General features: G+C 52.6%; 1 protein-coding gene across 2 annotated transcripts in view; it reads left to right on the top strand.

The window, feature by feature from the left end:
• Positions 1–4,770: 4,770 nt before the first annotated feature.
• slc25a16 (solute carrier family 25 member 16) overlaps positions 4,771–22,261 on the top strand; it is a 71,549-nt gene continuing 54,058 nt past the window's right edge. The window contains exons 1-2 of one of the 2 annotated variants that reach the window (XM_078565846.1): positions 4,771–4,831; positions 14,884–15,021. In XM_078565846.1, coding sequence (XP_078421972.1) covers positions 14,925–15,021 — 97 coding nt within the window. In that variant the 5' untranslated portion in view covers positions 4,771–4,831; positions 14,884–14,924. Of the gene's footprint in view, positions 4,832–12,044; positions 12,368–14,883; positions 15,022–22,261 lie in introns of those variants that run through there. The other variant, XM_078565847.1, reaches the window with a different exon arrangement.

Raw genomic sequence — 22,261 nt, 5'->3', positions numbered from 1 at the left:
AAATGACGGAGGAAAGAGCAACTGAGGCTCTTGGCTGTGCAGAGAGAGGAGAAGCACCCTCTGGAAGAAGGGGCGGCTGGGGCTCTTGCACATACCGCCAAAGATCCACAGCGAGCTGTTGCTGGTCAGTACCTAACGACACCCAGAGTCTATGGATGCTGCCTTTCATTCCTGCAGATGACCAAGAACCAATGTCACTGAAGACTGTGCATGTCTAGGGAACTGGTTAGTCACATCCGCCAGCTACTGCAGGATTTGGCGCCATGTGGACATGGAGGGTGGACATGGAGGGCATCCACTGCCAGTGGCTATGAAAGTGACCGCGGCACTCAATTTCTATGCCAGTAGCTCCTTTCAGTGCTCCACAGGTAACCTCTGTGGGATATCACAAGCCTCCACCCACAAATACATCTATGAGGTCATGAATGCCATCTTTGCAACGGCACACAACTTTGTGCATTTCGCCCAGGACCAGGACAGCCAGGATGCAAGAGTGATTGGATTTGCCCAGATCTCAGGTTTCCCACAGGTGCAGGGTGTGATCGACTGCATTCACGTGGTGCTCAGGTCTCTGTTGCAACACGCAGTCAACTACATCAATTGCAAAGGATTCCATTCGCTGAATGTGCAGCTAGTGAGCGACTACCACAAATGCATCCTGCAGGTGTGCGCACAGTTTCCAGGGAGTGTGCATGACTCCTACATCCTCAGCCGGTCTCAGATCCCTGACATTGTCCAGGGTCCACAGAGGCTGCAGGGATGGCTTCTTGGGGACAAGGGCTACCCACAGAGGACATGCCTTAGACTGCAGCAGAACGTTAGTATAACGAGGCTCATGCTGCAACTTGGTGGAGCAGACCATCGGGATGCTGAAAATGAGGTTCTGGTGCCTGGACCGGTCTGGTGGAGCCCTGCAATATAGTCCACAGAGGGTGTCACGCATCGTCGCCTGTTGCACCCTTTGCAACTTGGCACTGCAATGGGGAGAGGAGCTGGTTGAGGAGGAGATGCTGGAGCTGGAGGTCTCCTCCAATGAGGAGGACTCCGAGAGGATGAGGGTGAGAAGGTCCTTGAAGGCGGCAATGACAGAGCAAGCATGCTTGGGAGGCCCTCATAGCTGCTAGATTTGTGGAGGATGATGATGACATGCAGTGAGGAGACTCCAAAGTCCTCACATTGCATTTGTGAATGTTTGACTCCAGTCTGGCTTATGGCAGCAAGGGTATCCTCTGTGATAATGCTCCTGTCAAGGAGACACAGTGGGGGTGCTAATAGTTGCTCGATTGCAGGAGGATGATGACGACATGCAGTGAGGACACTCCATAGATCTTCACATAACCTCTGAGAATGCCTGACTCCTGTCTGGCTGAGGGCAGCTCACTTCCGCTCTGTGATCCGGGTCATATCATAGAGACGCAGCCAGGAAACTTTAGAAGCATCTAATCCTTTGTCTGCCTTTAACACCTGAGTCCTTCAGGAGCACAGCGTCACTGGTAACAGATGCTGAAGAGATGGGGGCCAGCCCCTCCATAAAGGTGCTGAGAGCACATCATGGAGAAAGAGAGAACTCTGTGATGCCTGTCCAAACATTCTGGCAGCATTGACAAGCACCATCGAGGTGCAGGCATCAGTAATGTGTCCAGTGAGTGTGAGGTCGGAACATCACTTTGGTCTGAAGGCTGCACAGAGCACAGGGAAGAGGCCCCGGATTGAGACACCTGCCTTTATCTTGTTTCATATCTGAGTGACATGAACACTGCTCATCAGAACAAGGAGCCATAGGCAGGGAGAGATTCTTGGGCGTTTATTGACAATAGTGAACAGTATGTACAAGCGGTTAACACCCGTGCCCAGGCTGTGCAACTAATTCTCCTTAACCTTCCTAACCCTGCTGCTATGTCTTGGTGCTCCCCGGACATCCGCAGTGGAGGTGGAGGGAGCCTGCTGACTGCTATGCCCTGTCTGTGATGACTTTGGAAGATGTCCTCTGGAGGTCTGTGACCTGGAGGGCCCCGGCCTGCTTTCGGAGTCCTGCAGTGTTGCAGTGGCACCATCCTCAGCCTGTGGAGCTGGAGATGCTGAGGTGAGAGGAAGAGGGGATTTGGATGGGCCGGACATGCCTGGAGTCACCTGGGTGGATGGCACAGGTGTGTGCTCCTGCTGATCCTCCTCTCTATGGGTGCCCAAGGGGACCCAGGCTGACTCTTTGAGGAGAAGGGGTAGCTGGAGTGAGATTGAGCTGCCAGCACCCCTCTCCCATACACACTGTTGGAGGCCAACTATGGCATCAGCGATGGAGTTAAGCCTGTGCAGCAGTGCCGGAGTGATGTCCTGGACTAAGGTCTCCATGGCAGCAGCCATCCTACCAGTGTTGACCTCGGTGCGTTGCAATGCCGGTGCTATCACCTCAGGGTGAAGGTAGATGGACTCCTCCATTGTGCCTTGCAATCTGAGGAGTGCAGCGGACATCTCTTCTGATGTTCCCGAGCTTGCCTTTGTGGCTCCAGCAACTGTGACATGACCGAGTCCAGAGGCTCATCATCTGACTTGGACTCAGCAAATTTATGGCCTCCAGCAGCCCTCCAAGTGCCAGAAACCAGAGAAGTCCCTGCTGCCTCCTGCTGTAGATCAGGCAGTGCGATGTGCTCACCAGATTGTGATCCTGAGGTTATTCTAAAGCTAGGTCACACCGAGGTGTATGTCTCTGCTCTGGTGGAGGGTGTGGATGAGTGCTGTGATGGGACTTCAAGGAGAGTGCCTCAAGTTTTCTCTTCAGAGGTTTTGTTGGGGCTTGCTTGGAGGCCCTGGATCATGGAATCTGTCTGCTATTTCCCAGATGTGCCTGCAGAAGCAAGGGGGGATAATTAGTGCATAGCAGTGGCCTGTGAAACATGACACATCACTCACAGCATGGTTGTCTGATGTTGCACAGGAACAGTCCAGATCCTTGCCGGCCAGCTGGATGGCTGTTTTCAAAGTCCGTGAGGACCTTGATTTCTGGCATTCCTCCACCGGGCTGCGACCTCTCCCTGTTGTTGTGTGCCAGCTTGTCCTGCATGAATAGAGATGGAGAAGTTGTAAGCAGGACGCCTGCCAGGCCAGATGATAAGTATGCCTGACCTGTGTGGGTTGTGAGTGGTTCCATGGACTGGATGAAGACAATGACGGTGAGTGTGAGAGAGTGAATGGTGGTGTCCCTTGCACTGGCAGTGAGTGAGATCCCTGTGAATGTGCGATGGGTTTGTGAGTGTGTGAGTTGAGAGTGATGAGAAGAGTGACTTACCCTGGCAGAACGGAGGAGATCATTAATCCTTTTGTGGCACTGGGTGGCTGTCCTTTTTTGAAAGGCGTTGGTGACGACCACTGCTGCCACTACCTCCCAAGCCTGGTTGGTCACGCCACTGCCCATTCTGCGGTCAGAGCAGGGGTAGAGGACATCGTGACGGGCCTCCACGGCGTCCAGAAGGCCAGTGGAGTGTCGCTAAACCCGACGGTGGCAGTCTTTTTGCCTTTCATGGACATCTTCCCTGGTGGGTGCTGGACTTTAAATATGGCACCTGGTGTGATGAAGCAATGAGATGATGGTGAGCAAATGAGAGCCCGCCCGCTATTGAAACGGCATGTTTCCCGGGATTGCATAAATAATGTGGTGGGTTGGGAAGATACTGCATGAAAACCCGCCATCGCAGCTGACGGGTAAAAAGTTGTTTTACCTGCCTGCTACCGCACTTAGTGCAAATCTGGGACCATTCCGAATGTTAATCGTGCTTGTTCATTTTCTTTTGTTAGTAAAAGTTCTTTCGTTTTAAAACAAGAAATCTTGTTATACAGTCTTTTCAGTTAATAACTGTTAATTTGAATTTCTTTTTAAAAGTAACCAGCCGCTACTGAGATTGTAACAATTCGAAACGTCCTATATTTGACGTATCTGTCATTATTGAAAGATTATCTATAAACTCCAGTATATTTTATATATATTTCATTATGTATCAATTCTGGTATATTTCATATAGATGCCATGGTCACTAAATTACATATAATCTCTTATATACTTCACATATATGTCATTATGGATCAATGATCTGTAAGCTCTCCAGTATTTCATATATACCTCATCATGTATAGAATATATATAAACTTTCCTATATTTCATACATACATCATTATGTATCGATTATATCTAAATGCAGTTGCTGCAGGAAATAAACTTGCAGGGTTACGGGTATCCAGCAGGGGAGTGGGACTTACTGGATTGCTCTGCGGAGAGCTGGCATGGACTCGATAAGCCAAATGACCTCCTTTTGTGCTGTAAATTAAACTATGACTCTCCTATATTTCATATATATGTCAATATGGATAGATTATATATAAATACCAGTATATTTCATAATTAATACATGACAGATTATAAACAAACTCTCAAGTATTTCTAATATGTCTAATGTCATATAAGCTCCATTTACTTCATACATATATAATTATGAATGGCTTATATGTAAACTAATATATTTCATATATAGTTCATTATGGATAGATTAACTCATACATTTCAGATATACGACATTATGAATAGATTACTATGGCATATATCCGTAAGTATAAATTATATATAATGTTTTTCATATTTCATATATACGTCATTATGGATGAACGGCATATTAAGCACTGTATATTTGATGAGGTATAGATTAGATAGGAATTCTCCTGACTTTCAGAAACGCAATATCCTCCTCCCGCACTGACGGGGGCGCCGTGGAGCCACTGACCAATCACTTAGCTCCATGTCCCGGATGGAGCGACTGGATCGAGTGAAAGAGCAGCAGTAACGGCTGTGAGTGAGGGAGAGGGGTATGGGAGAGGGAGAGGGGTATGGGAGGGGGAGAGGGGTATGGGAGGGGGAGAGGGGAATGGGAGGGGGAGAGGGGAATGGGAGGGGGTGAGGGAGAGGGGAATCGGTGGGGGGAGGGGGGGGAGAGAGAGAGAGAGACGGGGGGGGGGGGAGAGAGAGAGAGAGACGGGGGGGGGGGGGAGAGAGAGAGAGAGAGACGGGAGGGGGGGAGAGAGAGAGACGGGGGGGGGAGAGAGAGAGACGGGAGGGGGGGGGAGAGAGAGAGACGGGAGGGGGGGGAGAGAGACGGGAGGGGGGGGGGAGAGAGACGGGAGGGGGGGGGGAGAGAGACGGGAGGGGGGGGGGGAGAGAGACGGGAGGGGGGGGGGAGAGAGACGGGAGGGGGGGGGGGAGAGAGACGGGAGGGGGGGGGGGAGAGAGACGGGAGGGGGGGGGGGAGAGAGACGGGAGGGGGGGGGGGAGAGAGACGGGAGGGGGGGGGGAGAGAGACGGGAGGGGGGAGAGACGGGAGGGGGGAGAGAGAGAGAGAGAGACGGGAGGAGGGGGGGGGAGAGAGAGAGACGGGAGGGGGGGGGGAGAGAGAGAGAGAGACGGGAGGGTGGAGAGACGGGAGGGGGGGTGAGAGAGAGAGAGACGGGAGGGGGGAGAGACGGGAGGGGGGGTGAGAGAGAGGGGGGCGGAGAGAGACGGGAGGGGGACAGGAGGGGGGAGAGAGAGAGACGGGAAGAGGGGGTGAGAGAGAGAGACGGGTGGGGGGGAAGAGAGAGAGACGGGGGGGGAGAGAGAGACGGGGGGGGGAGAGAGAGACGGGAGGGGGGGAGAGAGAGAGTCGAGGGAGGGGGGGGGAGAGAGAGAGTCGAGGGAGGGGGGGGGAGAGAGAGAGTCGAGGGGGGGTGGGTGGAGAGAGAGAGACGGGGGGGAGAGAGAGAGGCGGGGGGGAGAGAGAGAGACGGGGGGGGAGAGAGAGAGGCGGGGGGGGAGAGAGAGGCGGGGGGGGAGAGAGAGAGACGGGGGTGGGGGGAGAGAGAGAGACGGGGGTGGGGGGGAGAGAGAGAGACGGGGGTGGGGGGGAGAGAGAGACGGGCGGGGGGGAGAGTGAGACGGGGGGTGGAGAGAGAGACGGGGGTGGGGGGGAGAGAGAGACGGGCCGGGGGGGAGAGAGAGAGAGATGGGGGGGGAGAGAGAGAGAGAGATGGGGGGGGAGAGAGAGAGAGACGGAGGGGGGGAGAGAGGCGGGGAGGGGGGGGGAGAGAGAGGGATAGAGACGGGAGGGGGGGACCGGTGGGGGGAGTGGGAGAGAGAGAGACGGAAAGGGGGGGGTGAGAGAGAGAGAGACGGGAGGGGGGGGGAGAGAGAGAGAGAGAGAGAGACGGGAGGGGGGGAAGCGAGAGAGAGAGAGAGACGGGAGGGGGGGAAGCGAGAGAGAGAGAGAGACGGGAGGGGGGGGAAGAGAGAGAGAGAGAGACGGGAGGGGGGGGAAGAGAGAGAGAGAGAGACGGGAGGGGGGGAAGAGAGAGAGAGAGAGACGGGAGGGGGGGGAAGAGAGAGAGACGGGAGAGGGGGGAAGAGAGAGAGAGAGAGAGACGGGGTGGAGAGAGAGAGAGAGAGAGACGTGGGGTGGTGGAGAGAGAGAGAGACGGGGGGTGGTGGAGAGAGAGAGAGACAGGAGGGGGGGAAGAGAGAGAGAGAGAGACGGGAGGGGGGGGGAGAGAGAGACGGGAGGGGGGGGGAGAGAGAGAGAGAGACGGGAGGGGGGGAAGAGAGAGAGAGAGACGGGAGGGGGGGGAAGAGAGAGAGAGAGAGAGACGGGGTGGGGGAAGAGAGAGAGAGAGACGGGGTGGGGGAAGAGAGAGAGAGAGACGGGAGGGGGGGGGAAGAGAGAGAGAGAGAGACGGGGGGGGGAAGAGAGAGAGAGAGACGGGAGGAGGGGAAGAGAGAGAGAGAGAGAGAGACGGGAGGGGGGGAAGAGAGAGAGAGAGAGAGAGACGGGAGAGGGGGGAAGAGAGAGAGAGAGAGAGAGAGACGGGGTGGAGAGAGAGAGAGAGACGGGGTGGGTGGAGAGAGAGAGACAGGAGGGGGGGGAAGAGAGAGAGAGAGAGACGGGAGGGGGGGGAAGAGAGAGAGACGGGAGGGGGGGAAGAGAGAGAGAGAGACGGGAGGGGGGGTGAGAGAGAGAGACGGGATGGAGGGGAGAGAGAGACGGGGGGGGAGAGAGAGAGACGGGGGTGGGGGGAAGAGAGAGATGGGAAGGGGGGGTGAGAGAGAGACGGGAAGGGGGGGTGAGAGAGAGAGACGGGAAGGGGGGGTGAGAGAGAGAGACGGGTGGGGGGGAAGAGAGGGAGACGGGGGGGGGAGAGAGAGAGAGACGGGAAGGGGGGGGAGAGAGAGAGACGGGAGGGGGGAGAGACGGGAGGGGGGGTGAGAGAGAGGGGGGCGGAGAGAGACGGGAGGGGGACAGGAGGGGGGAGAGAGAGAGAGACGGGAAGAGGGGGTGAGAGAGAGAGACGGGTGGGGGGGAAGAGAGAGAGACGGGAGGGGGAGGGAGAGAGAGAGACGGGAGGGGGGCGGAGAGATAGAGACGGGAGGGGGGGGGAGAGAGAGAGACGGGAGGGGGGGGGAGAGAGAGAGACGGGAGGGGGGGGAGAGAGAGGGAGACGGGAGGAGGGGGGGGGAGAGAGAGAGACGGGAGGAGGGGGGGGGAGAGAGAGAGACGGGAGGGGGGGGAGAGAGAGAGACGGGAGGGGGGGGAGAGAGAGAGACGGGAGGGGGGGGGAGAGAGAGAGACGGGAGGAGGGGGGGGGGAGAGAGAGAGACGGGAGGAGGGGGGGGAGAGAGAGAGACGGGAGGAGGGGGGGGGAGAGGGAGAGACGGGAGGAGGGGGGGGGAGAGAGAGAGACGGGAGGTGGGGGAGAGAGAGAGAGACGGGGGGGGGGGAGAGAGAGAGAGACGGGAGGGGGGAGAGACGGGAGGGGGGGAGAGAGAGAGAGAGAGACGGGAGGAGGGGGGGGGAGAGAGAGAGACGGGAGGGGGGGGGGAGAGAGAGAGAGAGACGGGAGGGTGGAGAGACGGGAGGGGGGGTGAGAGAGAGAGAGACGGGAGGGGGGAGAGACGGGAGGGGGGGTGAGAGAGAGGGGGGCGGAGAGAGACGGGAGGGGGACAGGAGGGGGGAGAGAGAGAGACGGGAAGAGGGGGTGAGAGAGAGAGACGGGTGGGGGGGAAGAGAGAGAGACGGGGGGGGAGAGAGAGACGGGGGGGGGAGAGAGAGACGGGAGGGGGGGAGAGAGAGAGTCGAGGGAGGGGGGGGGAGAGAGAGAGTCGAGGGAGGGGGGGGGAGAGAGAGAGTCGAGGGGGGGTGGGTGGAGAGAGAGAGACGGGGGGGAGAGAGAGAGGCGGGGGGGAGAGAGAGAGACGGGGGGGGAGAGAGAGAGGCGGGGGGGGAGAGAGAGGCGGGGGGGGAGAGAGAGAGACGGGGGTGGGGGGGAGAGAGAGAGACGGGGGTGGGGGGGAGAGAGAGACGGGCGGGGGGGAGAGTGAGACGGGGGGTGGAGAGAGAGACGGGGGTGGGGGGGAGAGAGAGACGGGCCGGGGGGGAGAGAGAGAGAGATGGGGGGGGAGAGAGAGAGAGAGATGGGGGGGGAGAGAGAGAGAGACGGAGGGGGGGAGAGAGGCGGGGAGGGGGGGGGAGAGAGAGGGATAGAGACGGGAGGGGGGGACCGGTGGGGGGAGTGGGAGAGAGAGAGACGGAAAGGGGGGGGTGAGAGAGAGAGAGACGGGAGGGGGGGGGAGAGAGAGAGAGAGAGAGAGACGGGAGGGGGGGAAGCGAGAGAGAGAGAGAGACGGGAGGGGGGGGAAGCGAGAGAGAGAGAGAGACGGGAGGGGGGGGAAGAGAGAGAGAGAGAGACGGGAGGGGGGGGAAGAGAGAGAGAGAGAGACGGGAGGGGGGGAAGAGAGAGAGAGAGAGACGGGAGGGGGGGGAAGAGAGAGAGACGGGAGAGGGGGGAAGAGAGAGAGAGAGAGAGACGGGGTGGAGAGAGAGAGAGAGAGAGACGTGGGGTGGTAGAGAGAGAGAGAGACGGGGGGTGGTGGAGAGAGAGAGAGACAGGAGGGGGGGAGAGAGAGAGAGAGAGACGGGAGGGGGGGGGAGAGAGAGACGGGAGGGGGGGGGAGAGAGAGAGAGAGACGGGAGGGGGGGAAGAGAGAGAGAGAGACGGGAGGGGGGGAAGAGAGAGAGAGAGAGAGACGGGGTGGGGGAAGAGAGAGAGAGAGACGGGGTGGGGGAAGAGAGAGAGAGAGACGGGAGGGGGGGGGAAGAGAGAGAGAGAGAGACGGGGGGGGGAAGAGAGAGAGAGAGACGGGAGGAGGGGAAGAGAGAGAGAGAGAGAGACGGGAGGGGGGGGAAGAGAGAGAGAGAGAGAGAGACGGGAGAGGGGGGAAGAGAGAGAGAGAGAGAGAGAGACGGGGTGGAGAGAGAGAGAGAGACGGGGTGGGTGGAGAGAGAGAGACAGGAGGGGGGGGAAGAGAGAGAGAGAGAGACGGGAGGGGGGGAAGAGAGAGAGACGGGAGGGGGGGAAGAGAGAGAGAGAGACGGGAGGGGGGGGTGAGAGAGAGAGACGGGATGGAGGGGAGAGAGAGACGGGGGGGGAGAGAGAGAGACGGGGGTGGGGGGAAGAGAGAGATGGGAAGGGGGGGTGAGAGAGAGACGGGAAGGGGGGGTGAGAGAGAGAGACGGGAAGGGGGGGTGAGAGAGAGACGGGTGGGGGGGGAAGAGAGGGAGACGGGGGGGGGAGAGAGAGAGAGACGGGAAGGGGGGGGAGAGAGAGAGACGGGAGGGGGGAGAGACGGGAGGGGGGGTGAGAGAGAGGGGGGCGGAGAGAGACGGGAGGGGGACAGGAGGGGGGAGAGAGAGAGAGACGGGAAGAGGGGGTGAGAGAGAGAGACGGGTGGGGGGGAAGAGAGAGAGACGGGAGGGGGAGGGAGAGAGAGAGACGGGAGGGGGGCGGAGAGATAGAGACGGGAGGGGGGGGGAGAGAGAGAGACGGGAGGGGGGGGAGAGAGAGAGACGGGGGGGGGGGGAGAGAGAGAGACGGGAGGGGGGGAGAGAGAGTCGAGGGGGGGTGGGTGGAGAGAGAGAGACGAGGGGGGGGGAGAGAGAGAGACGGGGGGTGGGGGGGGAGAGAGAGACGGGGGTGGGGGGGGAGAGAGAGACGGGCGGGGGGGGGAGAGTGAGACGGGGGGTGGAGAGAGAGACGGGGGTGGGGGGGAGAGAGAGACGGGCCGGGGGGGAGAGAGAGAGAGACGGGGGGGGGGGGGTGGAGGAGAGGGAGAGACGGGGGGGGAGACCGGGGTGGGGGGGGGGGCGCGGGGAGACGGGGGAGGGGGGGAGACAGGAGAGGGGGTGGGGGGGAGGGGGCGGGAGGGAGTGGGGGTGAGGGGGCGGGGGGGGGAGGGGGCGGAGGAGGGAGAGGGGGAAGTGTGAGGGGGGAGACGGGAGGGGGGGAGGGGGGGTGAGAGAGAGAGACGGGGGTGGGGGGAGAGAGAGACGGGGTGGGGGAGAGAGACGAGGGGGGTGGAGAGAGAGAGACGGGAGGGGGGGACAGGAGGCGGGAGAAAGAGAAAGACGGGAAGGGGGGGAGAGAGAGAGAGACGGGAAGGGGGGTGAGAGAGAGAGACGGGAAGGGGGGGGTGAGAGAGAGAGACGGGAAGGGGGAGTGAGAGAGAGAGAGAGACGGGGGGGGGAAGAGAGAGAGACAGGAGGGGGGGAAGAGAGGGAGACGGGGGTAGGGGGAGAGAGAGAGACGGGGGGGGAGAGAGAGAGACGGGAGGGGGGAGAGACGGGAGGGGGGGTGAGAGAGAGAGTGGGGGGGAGAGAGACGGGAGGGGGGGACAGGAGGGGGGAGAGAGAGAGACGGGTGGGGGGGGAAGAGAGAGAGACGGGAGGAGGGGGGAGAGAGAGAGACGGGGGGTGGGGAGAGAGACGGGGGTGGGGGGGAGAGAGAGACGGGCGGGGGGGGGAGAGAGAGAGAGACGGGGGGGGAGAGAGAGAGAGACGGGGGGGGGAGAGACGGGGGGGGGTGGAGGAGAGGGAGAGACGAGGGGGGGTGGAGGAGAGGGAGAGACGGGGGGGCGGGGGAGACGGGTGGGGGGGAGACAGGAGAGGGGGCGGGGGGGGAGGGGGCGGGAGGGGGGGAGACAGGAGAGGGGGCGGGGGGGAGGGGGCGGGAGGGGGGGAGACAGGAGAGGGGGAGGGGGTGAGGGGGTGGGGGGTGGGGGAGGAGGGGGCGGGGGGTGGGGGAGGAGGGGGCGGAGGAGGGAGAGGGGGAAGTGGGAAGGGGGAGACGGGAGGGGGGGATGAGGGGGAGGAGGGGAGAGAGAGAGGGGGGAGAGAGAGGGGTGGGAGAGAGGGGGGTGGGGGAGAGAGAGACAGTGGGGGGGCGAGACGAAGACATTGGGAGGGAAGGCTGTCTGGGGAGCGAGAGACGGTGTGGGGGAAATTGGGGGCGGGGACGAGAGGTGAAAGTGGGTAGGGAGAGAGAGAGACGGTAGGGGGGAGAGAGGGTAGGGGAAGGGGGAGGAGAGAGAGGAAAGCGGGAGGGGAAGCCGAGAGGGGGAAAGCGTGGGGAGGGGGGGGGAGAGAGAGACGGGCGGGGGGGGGAGAGAGAGAGAGACGGGGGGGGGGAGAGACGGGGGGGGGTGGAGGAGAGGGAGAGACGGGGGGGGGGTGGAGGAGAGGGAGAGACGGGGGGCGGGGGAGACGGGTGGGGGGGAGACAGGAGAGGGGGCGGGGGGAGGGGGCGGGAGGGGGTGAGGGGGCGGGGGGTGGGGGAGGAGGGGGCGGAGGAGGGAGAGGGGGAAGTGGGAAGGGGGAGACGGGAGGGGGGGATGAGGGGGAGGGGGGGAGAGAGAGAGGGGGGAGAGAGAGGGGTGGAAGAGAGGGGGGTGGGGGAGAGAGAGACAGTGGGGGGGCGAGACGAAGACATTGGGAGGGAAGGCTGTCTGGGGAGCGAGAGACGGTGTGGGGGAAATTGGGGGCGGGGACGAGAGGTGAAAGTGGGTAGGGAGAGAGAGAGACGGTAGGGGGGAGAGAGGGTAGGGGAAGGGGGAGGAGAGAGAGGAAAGCGGGAGGGGAAGCCGAGAGGGGGAAAGCGTGGGGAGGGGGGGCGAGAGAGAGGCGGAGAGACCGGCGTGGGGGGAGAGAGTGGGAGAAGGTGGTTGTGGGGGGGGGGTGATGAGGAAGAGAGAGGGAAGGGCGGGAGGGGGGGGTGAATTGAGGGGAGCGGGAGATGGGGAGAGACGGAGATGGAGAGAGAAAGAGCTGGGGTGAGGGACGCAGTTCTTTTCTAGAGGACTAGAATTCAAAAAAACAGAAGTTATGTTAATTTTATATTGTTTGGGCTACACCTGGAGTACTATGCACAGTTTTGGTTAATAGAATAGTGTTCAGTACCATTTTCCACTTCTCAGATACTGAAATAGGCTGTGCAGCACGTAGCAAGACCTCAAACTTTCAAGATTGGGCTGGTAAGTGGCAAATACCATATAGTGTCAGCTCTGGCTCAGTTGGTAGCATTCTTGTCTTGGAGTTGCAAGGTTCTGGGTTCAAGTCCGACTCCAGTATTTGAGCACAAGAATTAAAGCTGGCACTTCAGTGCAGTACTGAGGGAGTGTTGCACTGCCAGAGGTGCAATCCTTCAGAAAAATTGAGGCCTCATCAGTCTGCTTGGGTGGATGTAAATGGGATCATGGCAATATTTTGAAGAAAAGTAGGGAGTTATCCCTCGTGTTCTGGCCAAAATGTATCCCTCAATCAACATCACAAAAAACAGATTATCTGGTCATCATCATGTTGCTGTTTCTGGGAACTTGCTGTGTGCAAATTAGATGCAGCGTTTCCTATATTACAACAGTGACTACACGTCAAAAAGAATTCATTGGCTGTAATGTGCTTTGAGATGTCCAGTGGTTGTGTAAAGTACTTTATAAATGGAAATCTTTCTTTTTATATGTGCCACTCAAGTGCCAGGCAGTGATTATCTCCAATAAGAGAGAATCTAACAATCACCCTTTGACATTCAATGACATTACCATCGCTGAACCCCCAGTATCAACATTGTGGGGGCTACCATTGACCAGAAACTGAACTGGATCACCTGTATAAATATTGTGGCTACACAAGCAAGTCAGAGGCTGGGAATTCTGCAGTGTGTAACTCAGCTCCTGATTCCTGAAGCCTGCCCGCTAACTACAAGGCACAAGTCAGGAGTGTGATGGAATATTTTCCACTTGCTTGGATGAGTTCAACTTCAACAACACTCAAGAAGCTTGACACCATCCAAGACAAAACAGCCCACTTGATTGTCACCCCATCCACCACTTTAGACATTCATTCCCTCCACCACTGACACATAGTGGCAGCAGTGTGTACGATCTACAAGATGCACTGCAGCAACTGACCAAGGCTCCTTCGACAACACCTTCCAAACCCATGACCTCTACTACCTCGAAGGACAATGGCGGCAGATGCATGGAAACACCACCACCTGCAAGTTTCCCTCCAAATCACATCATACTGACGTGGAACTACATCACCGTTCCTTCACTGTCGCAGGGTCAAAATCCTAGAACACTCTCCCTAACAGCATTGGGTGTACCTACACCACATGGACTGCAGCGGTTCAAGAAGACAGCTCACCACAGTTCAAGAAACAGCTCACCTTCTCGAGGGCAATAGATGTTGCTCTTGCGAGTGATGCTCATATTCCCTGAATGAATAAAAATAATTACAAAAAAAGGATGTAGAGAGGCTAGAGAAGGGGCAAAGAAAACAGAAGAATTGAGAGGTGACACCTAGCAGCAAAGACTGAACAGGCTGGAACCCTTCTTCCCTTAGAAGAGAGAAGCGAAAGAGAACCTGATAGACGTTTTTAATATAAAGTGGTCTGATAGAGTATGTGTAAAGAAAATGTTTCCTCTTATGAAGGGGTCATAAATGTAAGATCGTCACAAATCCTATAAGGAATTCAGGAGAAACTCTAATCAGAGAGAGATGAGAATATGGAACTTGTGGTCCTAAGGAGTGACTAAGACAAATAGTATAGATGCATTTAAGGGGAAGCTAGACAAATGGGCGAGGGAGAGAGGAATAGAAGGATTTACTGATAGGATTAGATGAAATAAGTCAGAGGAAGCTCCTTTGAAGCAGAAACAATAGCATAGCATAAAGGAAAACAGCGTAGATCGTTTGGGCCGAAAATCACATTTCTGTGCTGTAAATTCAATGTGACATTCTAACAAATCACATCTCACTGTCCTATTCAAACCTCATACCCTTTAATATCCAATTTGTTTAATCCGTTCTCCCCTCTTCATGATCTTTAATATCACACCCACTCTTCTACTTACTCCCCATACCATTTGGTATCCCACCCACTCTAATTCTACTGTGCTGTTCATTCCTCATACACTTTAATATCCCACTCAATCAAATTCCACTCTCTTTCAATACTCTAATAGAGTAAACAATCCAATCCGGCTGTCCTCACTCAACATCATTTACGTACCAAGGTGCTCTAATCATACATTCTGGCTCGAACCTTTTAGTCTAATTCCACTCCTCATTCTCCATCCCTTTTCAAATCTACCTTGTCCAAACCTACTCTTCTCATCCCTCATGCTTTAGTATCTCACTCTAATTCTATTCTTCTGCTCTCTACCTGTATCCTTTATGAATGCACCCATCCAATTCCACTCTCCTTGTTCCCCATAACCTTTTATTATCTCACCTACTTGAATCCCACTCTCCTCACTTTCCACGCCCTTTACTATCCAACCCAGACTAATTCCACTTTCCTGCTCATTCACCACAACCCTTAATTATCCCACCTCATCTGATCCCACTCTCTTGTCCGTTTTAATATCCCACCAAACCTATGGAGATTGAAAGAGAAGGTTATATTTGAAAAGAAGTATAAAGCAATAACAGTGAGACTTTGTATGGTATCCAGTGCTCAATTAACTTTGGCTAATTTCTTTTGCAGTTTTGCATGAGGATCAACCATCTTTAAAAGCTCTAGTAGTCATGACAACAGAAGCATCCATTCCTGGCGGTGCCAAATCTGGTGTGGGTACCCCAACTCGCAGAGACTTCTTTTGGCTGCGATCTTTGGTGGCAGGAGGTAACCGTACTCTGAATAATTGATTCAGAATAATACGCCATTATAAAAAGGAATACTTGCATTTATATAGCACCTTTCACAATAGCCCCAAAGGTTTTACAGCTAATGAGTTACATTTTTTTGAAGTGTAGTCACTTGTAATGTAGACAACATGGTAACCAATTCATGCAAAGCATCTCCCACAAACAGCAATATTATAATGACCAAATAATCTGGTTTTGTGATGTTGATTTAAAGAATAAATGTTGGACTGGAGACCATGGGTGCCTGCCCTGCTTTTCTTTGAAATAGTGTCATGGGATTTTTTTATGTCCACCTGAGAGAGCAGATGGACCTCAGTTTAACATCTCATCTGAAAGCCAACACCTCTGACAGTGCAGCACTCCCTCATACTGCTGCAATGGAGTATCAGCCTGGATTTTTGTGCTCAAGTCTCTGGGATTTGAACCACAACCTTCTGACTCAGAGGCAAGAATCCTAATAACTGAACCACAGTTGATATAGGTAAATTATAAGTACAGGCATAGACCATTTAGCCCCTCAAGCTTGCTGCACGTTAACACCACTGTTGCTCTATATCCCTAATCAAACAACAATCTGTTGATCTGAATCTTGAAAGCTTCGATTGTCCCTCAGCATTCTGCCTTTTGGAGAGAGTTCCAGATTTCCATTTTCTTGTATTTGAATAAGTGCTTCTCAATTTCCCTCCAAATGGCCTAGCTCTAATTTTAATTTGCACTCTTCACCAAAGAAAATAGTTTTCTCTGTATTTAAAATGGCAAAGGGATTCAATAGAACAAATAGCTTGATTAGATCACCTATTCTAAGTTCAAAAGAATGCAGGCTAGGTTTATGCAACCTGTCCTCCTCATTAACCACCTGAGCTCTGGTATAATGCTGGGAAATATAGACTGCACCCCTTCCAAGGTCAGTATTTCCTTCCTGAGGTGTGGTACCGGAACTGAATGCAGTTCTCCAGATGGAATCTAATCAAAGCTTTATGCAACAGTGTCAAAACTTCGATGCCTTTCTATTTCAACCCCCTTGAGCTGAATGCCAACAATTCATTAGCCTTTTAAAGCTTTTGTACCTATCAACAAGCTTTCAGTCATTTGTTACATGGATGCCCAAATCCATTTGCTCTTATACAGCTCCGGGCCTCTCAGCATTAAGATGATATTCTGATTTATCTTTGTTTGATCCATTGTCTGGGGAGAGACAGTAGGGAGTAGTCTGGGTGAGTGCAGTGAAATGGGATTAGTGTGGGTAGAGGTAGTGGGAAGAAGGATTAGTGTGAGGAGAGACAGTGGGGAAAGGGATCCTGTGGGGAGAGGGAATGGGGAAATGGATTAGGGCGGGGAGAGGGAATGGATTAGGGTGGGGAGAAGAAATGGGGAAATGAGAGGATGGGGAGAGGGAACGGAGAAATGGGATTAGGGTAGGGAGAGGGAACGGGGGATACAGGATCGGGGTGGTGGGGGGATATGGGATCGGGGTGGGGAGAGGGAGTGGGGGGGATACAGGATTAATTTGGTGGAAAATATGTGATAAAGACTTGCATTTATAGAGTAGCTTTCAGAACACCCTAAAGTGCTTTACAACCAATGAAATCTTTTGGAGTATCGACATTGTTCTAAAACAGGAAAAACAGCAGCCAATATGTGCACAGCAAGTTCAATGTGATAATGAGCAGATATTGTGTTTTTTAGCCCCAATCCATGGGCCCTAATTTTGTGCAGTGACCTCTTGTGTGGTTTGATGCTTTCCAAATGCATTATATCAAGTGGTTCCCCTTTATCTACTCTCCTAGTTACTTGAAATAATGCCATTGGGTGTTTTATGTTCAACTGAGAAAACAGACGGGGCCTCGATTTAACTTCTCAACTGAAAGATGGCATCTCTGATGGTGCAGCACCCCTTTAGTACTGCACTGGAGAGTCAACCTGGATTTTTGTGCTCAAGTCTCTGGAGTGGAGCTTGAACTCATTCTAACTCAGGTGAATGTGTTACCATCTGAGCCATGGCTGATATGCTGAGCGAGTGGAGTTGTTTGGAATTGTGTAAAATCAGTCTTGGAAAGGGCCAACTGTCCTCCTGTTATAGGCACGTAAAACTTTTAGCATTTTCTAAAACCATTGTAAAAGAAAAACATTCCAATAAGTTGGTTACAGTGATTCCAAATCAGCAATCTGCTGTTAAATGATGATTGGATGTCAGCACAGAATGCCTTATTCTGTAATGCTTTATACCCATGGCAGGAAGACACAGTGTTCCTGCTGAGAATCTTGGCAAATTACACGTCTGCTAGTCTTTGTATCCTTAGAAGTCATTTGTGTTTTGTACTGCATTTGCCTTGGTTCCATTCTTATCTATCCAGTCATAGCCAGAAGCTCCTGCACCATTATCTCTGGTGACTCTGAAGGTCTCCTCCTTGGGCCTCCTATTTCTAACATTCAGGCTGTCCCTTTGCGGCATCTTCTGAAAGCATAGCATAGGTTTTCACATGTACACTGACAACGAAGTTCTTAGCCAACGTCCAGTACTGGATGAACACATTTTTACTTCAGTCAATGATTAATTGGAGCAATTGTTTTCAATCCCTGCTCCATCCACCGACTCCATCCTGCTCCCAGGCAACTGTCTGAGGCAGAATTGGTCTCTTTGCAATCTCTGTGTCATATCTGAACAAGAGGTGAGCTCCTGACCACATATTTGTGCCATCATGGCGATCACCTATTTCCACCTCTGTAATGTCACCTGACTTTCCCACTGCCTCAGCTCATCTGCTGCAGAAACCCTTATCTATCTCTCTCTTGTCTCTAGACTTGACTGCAGGTCTCCCACATTCTACCCGCCGGAACCTTTAGATCATCTAAAGCTTTGCTGCCTGTGTCCTTATTTGCTTCAAGTCTCTTTCACCTATCACCACAATGTTTGCTGATCTGCATTGACTCCTGGTTAAACAAAATCTCAATTTTAAAATTCTCATTCTTGTTTTCAAATCCCTCCATTCCCTTGCTCCTCCCTATTTGTAATATTCTCCGGCCTACAACCCTCTGAGATATTTTCACTCCTCCAATTCTGATCTCTTGAGCATCTCCAATTTTGAATGCTCCGTCATTGGTGGCCGTACCTTCAGTTGCATAGACCCCAAGCTCTGGAATTCTCTCCCTAAACATCTCTGCTGCTTTGCCTCTCTTTTCTCCTTGAAGATGCTCTGTGAAACCTTCCTCTTTGACCAATCTTTTGATACTTGCCCTAATATCTCTTTGTTGACTTGGTGTCAAGTTTTGTTTTATAATGCCCCTGTGTGCATATAAAGTTGCTCCTTTGGGAAATATCTCCAGGGCACACATTCAGCAGGAACTCTGGCAATCAGGTTCTATGTCTGGATTTTCCACCTCCTTCCCCACTGGACACTGGCAGCTGGGAAACATACACTGCTGTTTACGATAAGTGGGGGAAAGTGCAAGAGTAAAGACAAATATGTATGATGCCTTTAGAATATTTCCCTTGGGGAAAAAAGACATACATAGAGGATTGTAGAAGCTATGTACGATATGCAGAAGAGAAAAGACAATCGAAAATCTAATTTTAAACAGATTAAGTTGCTATTGTTGGAATACATGTTACCTGGGCAAGTGGATATTTCAGTGAGCAGCTGTTTCTGTCTTCGTCGGTGGGGGCTGTACACTGGCACTTGAAAACTTGCTGCTGATTATAGTTTCATGGTTTAATGTCATGGACATAAAACAGCATGTGTGCCAAATTGAGTAATGGAATGTCCACTTCAGGTTTCCGTGCGCACAAAGCACTGCTGGCCACATTTTTACATTAGAACAACACGCGCAAGTAAGTCTGCTCCGTGCACCCAAAGACCTTGAATGGACGCTACTCTAACCTCAGTCAGTCAAACCCTAACCCTAATGGAGTGATCCAACTTCAGGATCCCAAATTTGGAAATTGCAGAAGCACTAGCCAAAACCTTCCAATCCTCCTTAGATAGAGGGTAGTTGCAAGAGGACTGAAGAACTGCAAATGTTACACCCTTGTTCAAAAAAGGATAAACCCAGCAATTACCAGACAATCAGTTTAACCTTAACGTGGGGGAACCTTTTTAGAATTAATAATCCAAGGGATGCCTACTCAAACATTTATAGCATCAACTGGTTTAACCATTCACCAACAAATCTGGCAGGACCACATCAAGCACGATTGGGCCCTGCATGCCTCTGCCTAAACTGCTCACTGTTCTAGAGTCATCCTGGAATGCAAAGGTGTAACTCCCAGCTTCTCTTCTCTACTACAAACTGTATTCTTAAACATTCTCCCTGCTTCTTGCCACTTCAATTCCAAAAACAAGTGTGAGGAACTCATGGAATTCTTTGTCACTAAGATTAAGACCATCTGTTCAACTATCAACTTAGGACATAATTGCTCTGGAGAGAGTGCAAGAATGTTGCCAGGGCTTGAAAATTGCAGCTATGAGGATAGATTGGGTAGGCTAAGGTTGTTTTCCTTAGAACAGAGGAGGCTAGGGGGTGACCTGATTGAGGTGTACAAAATTATGAGGGGCCTGGATAGGGTAGACAGGAAAAACTAGTTTCACCTAGCTGAGAGGTCACTTAGCAGGGGCATAGATTTAAGGTGATTGGTAGAAGGATTAGAGGGGGCATGAGGAAAAACTTTTTCACCCAGGTGGGTGTCTGGAATTCATTGCCTTAAATTGGTGGTTGAGGTTGAAACACTCAACTCATTTAAAAGGTACCTGGATCTGCAACTGAAGTTCTGTAATTTGCAAGGCTATGGATCAGGTGCTGGAAAGTGGGATTAAAGTGAGCGGCTAGTTTCTTTTTTCTCTTTTTGGCCAGTGTAGATATGATGGGTTGAATGACCTCTTTCTGAACTGTAACCTTTCTATGGTTCTATCTTATCCCTCCCTCCTCTCAGACCAGCAGGCATAGGTTCTCCTCAACCTAGCCCTGAACTTGCATCTATCTGTAGTTTCTTCCCTCACACCCTTTCTGAGCTTATCTTGACCTTGCAACCCACTTCCTGCTCTTTTGACTCTTATATAACCAAACTGCTGACCACCCAAATTCCCCTCCTGCCCCTCATGTTAACTGACTTTGTAAATGGCCCCCTTCTCCTCTGGTATTGACTTCCTCCCTTTCAAATCTGCTGTCATCAACCCACTTCCTCCCAAAACTGACATTTGATCACTCTATCCTTACAAACTACTGCACCACCCTTATCCTCCCTTTTTTTCCAAATCTGTGCCCACCTTTCCTGCAATTCTAAGTTTGAAGCTCCTCAGTCAAGTTTCAGCCCCTGTCATGGTGCTGAAATGGCTCTACTGAATGTCACAAATGACCTCCTCTGTGACTGTGGTACACTATACTTTCTCTACTGCTTTGACATGGTTGGCCACACCATCCTCCTCAACACCACCTCTGTTACTGCTGCCAGCTGGTTCCAATCCTAACTATCCAGTCGCAGCCAGAAAATTAACACATAGTGACTTTAATGTAATGAAACACCCCAAGGCGCTTCGCAGGAGGATTATAAAACAAAGTATGACACTGAACCACAAGGAAGTATTAGGTCCGATGACCAAAAGCTTGATCAAAAAGGTAGATTTTAAGGAGTATCATAAGAGAGGAAAGCTAGATAGAAACACAAAGAGGCTTAGGAAGGGAATTCCAGAGCTTAGGTTTGTGGCAATTGAATTAGAGGAGCACAGATTTCTTGGAGGGTTTTAGGGCTGGAGGAGATTGAAGAGCTAGGGAGGGGCAAGGCCATGGAGGGATTTCCAGAAAGCACTCGATAAGGTGCCACACCTTTAGTAAGGTTTAAATAAAGTTAGGGCTTGTGGGATTGGGAGTAATGTATTAACATGAATTGAGGATTAGTTAACAGAAGAGAACACAGCAGGAATAGACAGGCAATTTTCAGGTTGGTAGGCTGTAACCAGTGGGGAATTGTCATCAGTACTTGACTTGACTATTTACAATCTATACCAATGAATCAGAAGATCAAGTGTCCTGTATCCAAGTTTTCTGACAATATAAAGTTAGGTAGGAAAGTAAGTTGTGAGAAGGACACAGGTTGTAAATGAATAGAGTTAGGTTAAATGAGGGGGCAAGAACATGACAGAATATAACGTGGAATGTGTTAAGTTATCCACTTTGAAAGGAAAATAGAAAAGCGAATACTTTTTGAATGGTGAGGAACAGGGAAATGTTAGTATTCAGAGAGACATGGATGTCATTGTATACAAATCACAAAGTTAACGTGTAGGTGCAGCAAGTAATTGGGAAAGCAAATTGTATGTTTGCCTTTATTACAAAGGCAATGGAGTACAAGAGGGAAGAAGCCTTCCTACAATTGTATAGAGCTGGACTACTGCATACAGTTTTGGTCTCCTTACTAAGGAGGATATACTTGCCTTGGAGGGAGTGCAATGAATGTTCACTAGACTGATTCCTCTGAGGACAGATGAGTAGTCATGGCTTATATTCCAGAGAATTTAAAAGAATGAGCAAGATCTGATTGAAACATATAGAAAAGTTACAGCACAGAACGAGGCCATTCAGCCCATCTTGCCCATGCCAGCCCGAGGACACCCACGTGCCCTTTCTAATCCCACCTTCCTGCACCCTGCTGTAAGCACTTTAGGTGCAGATCCAGGTACTTTTTAAAAGTGTTTAGAGTTTCTGCCTCTACCACCAACTTAGGCAGCGAATTCCAGACACCCACTACCCTCTGCGTAAAAAAGTTCTTCATGATGTCCCCCCTACACCTTCTGCCACTTATCTTGAATCTATGTCCCCTGGTTCTAGAATTCTCCATCAAGGGAAACAATTTTTGGCAAAATTTTTAATCTTCACGAAGAAGGGTGGGCAAACTGCCGATACAATTTTAACACAATTTGCTTTTTGCCTTCCAGATTCCAATCCTCTGGCATTAAGACTTCTTTAATCACCTTAGCAGAAAAGTTAGGTTTCATTATATAGTATTCTTAAGGGGCTTGAGAGGGTAGATGCTGGGGGGGGAATGTTTCTCCTGGGGAGTCTAGAACACTGGGTCTGAGGAGAAATGTATTCGCTCAAAGGATTGTGGATCTTTAGAATTCTCCACCCAGAAAGCTGTGGATGCTCAGTCTTTGCATATATTCAAGACAGAGATGGATAGATCTTTGGCTACTAAGGGGATTGAGGGATATGGGGGTAATACAGGA

This window comes from Cetorhinus maximus, chromosome 20, assembly GCF_964194155.1.
Source record: "Cetorhinus maximus chromosome 20, sCetMax3.hap1.1, whole genome shotgun sequence".
Lineage (NCBI taxonomy): Eukaryota > Metazoa > Chordata > Chondrichthyes > Lamniformes > Cetorhinidae > Cetorhinus > Cetorhinus maximus.
Note: the sequence above shows the minus strand (reverse complement) of the source record. Positions and strands in the feature narration are given on the sequence as shown.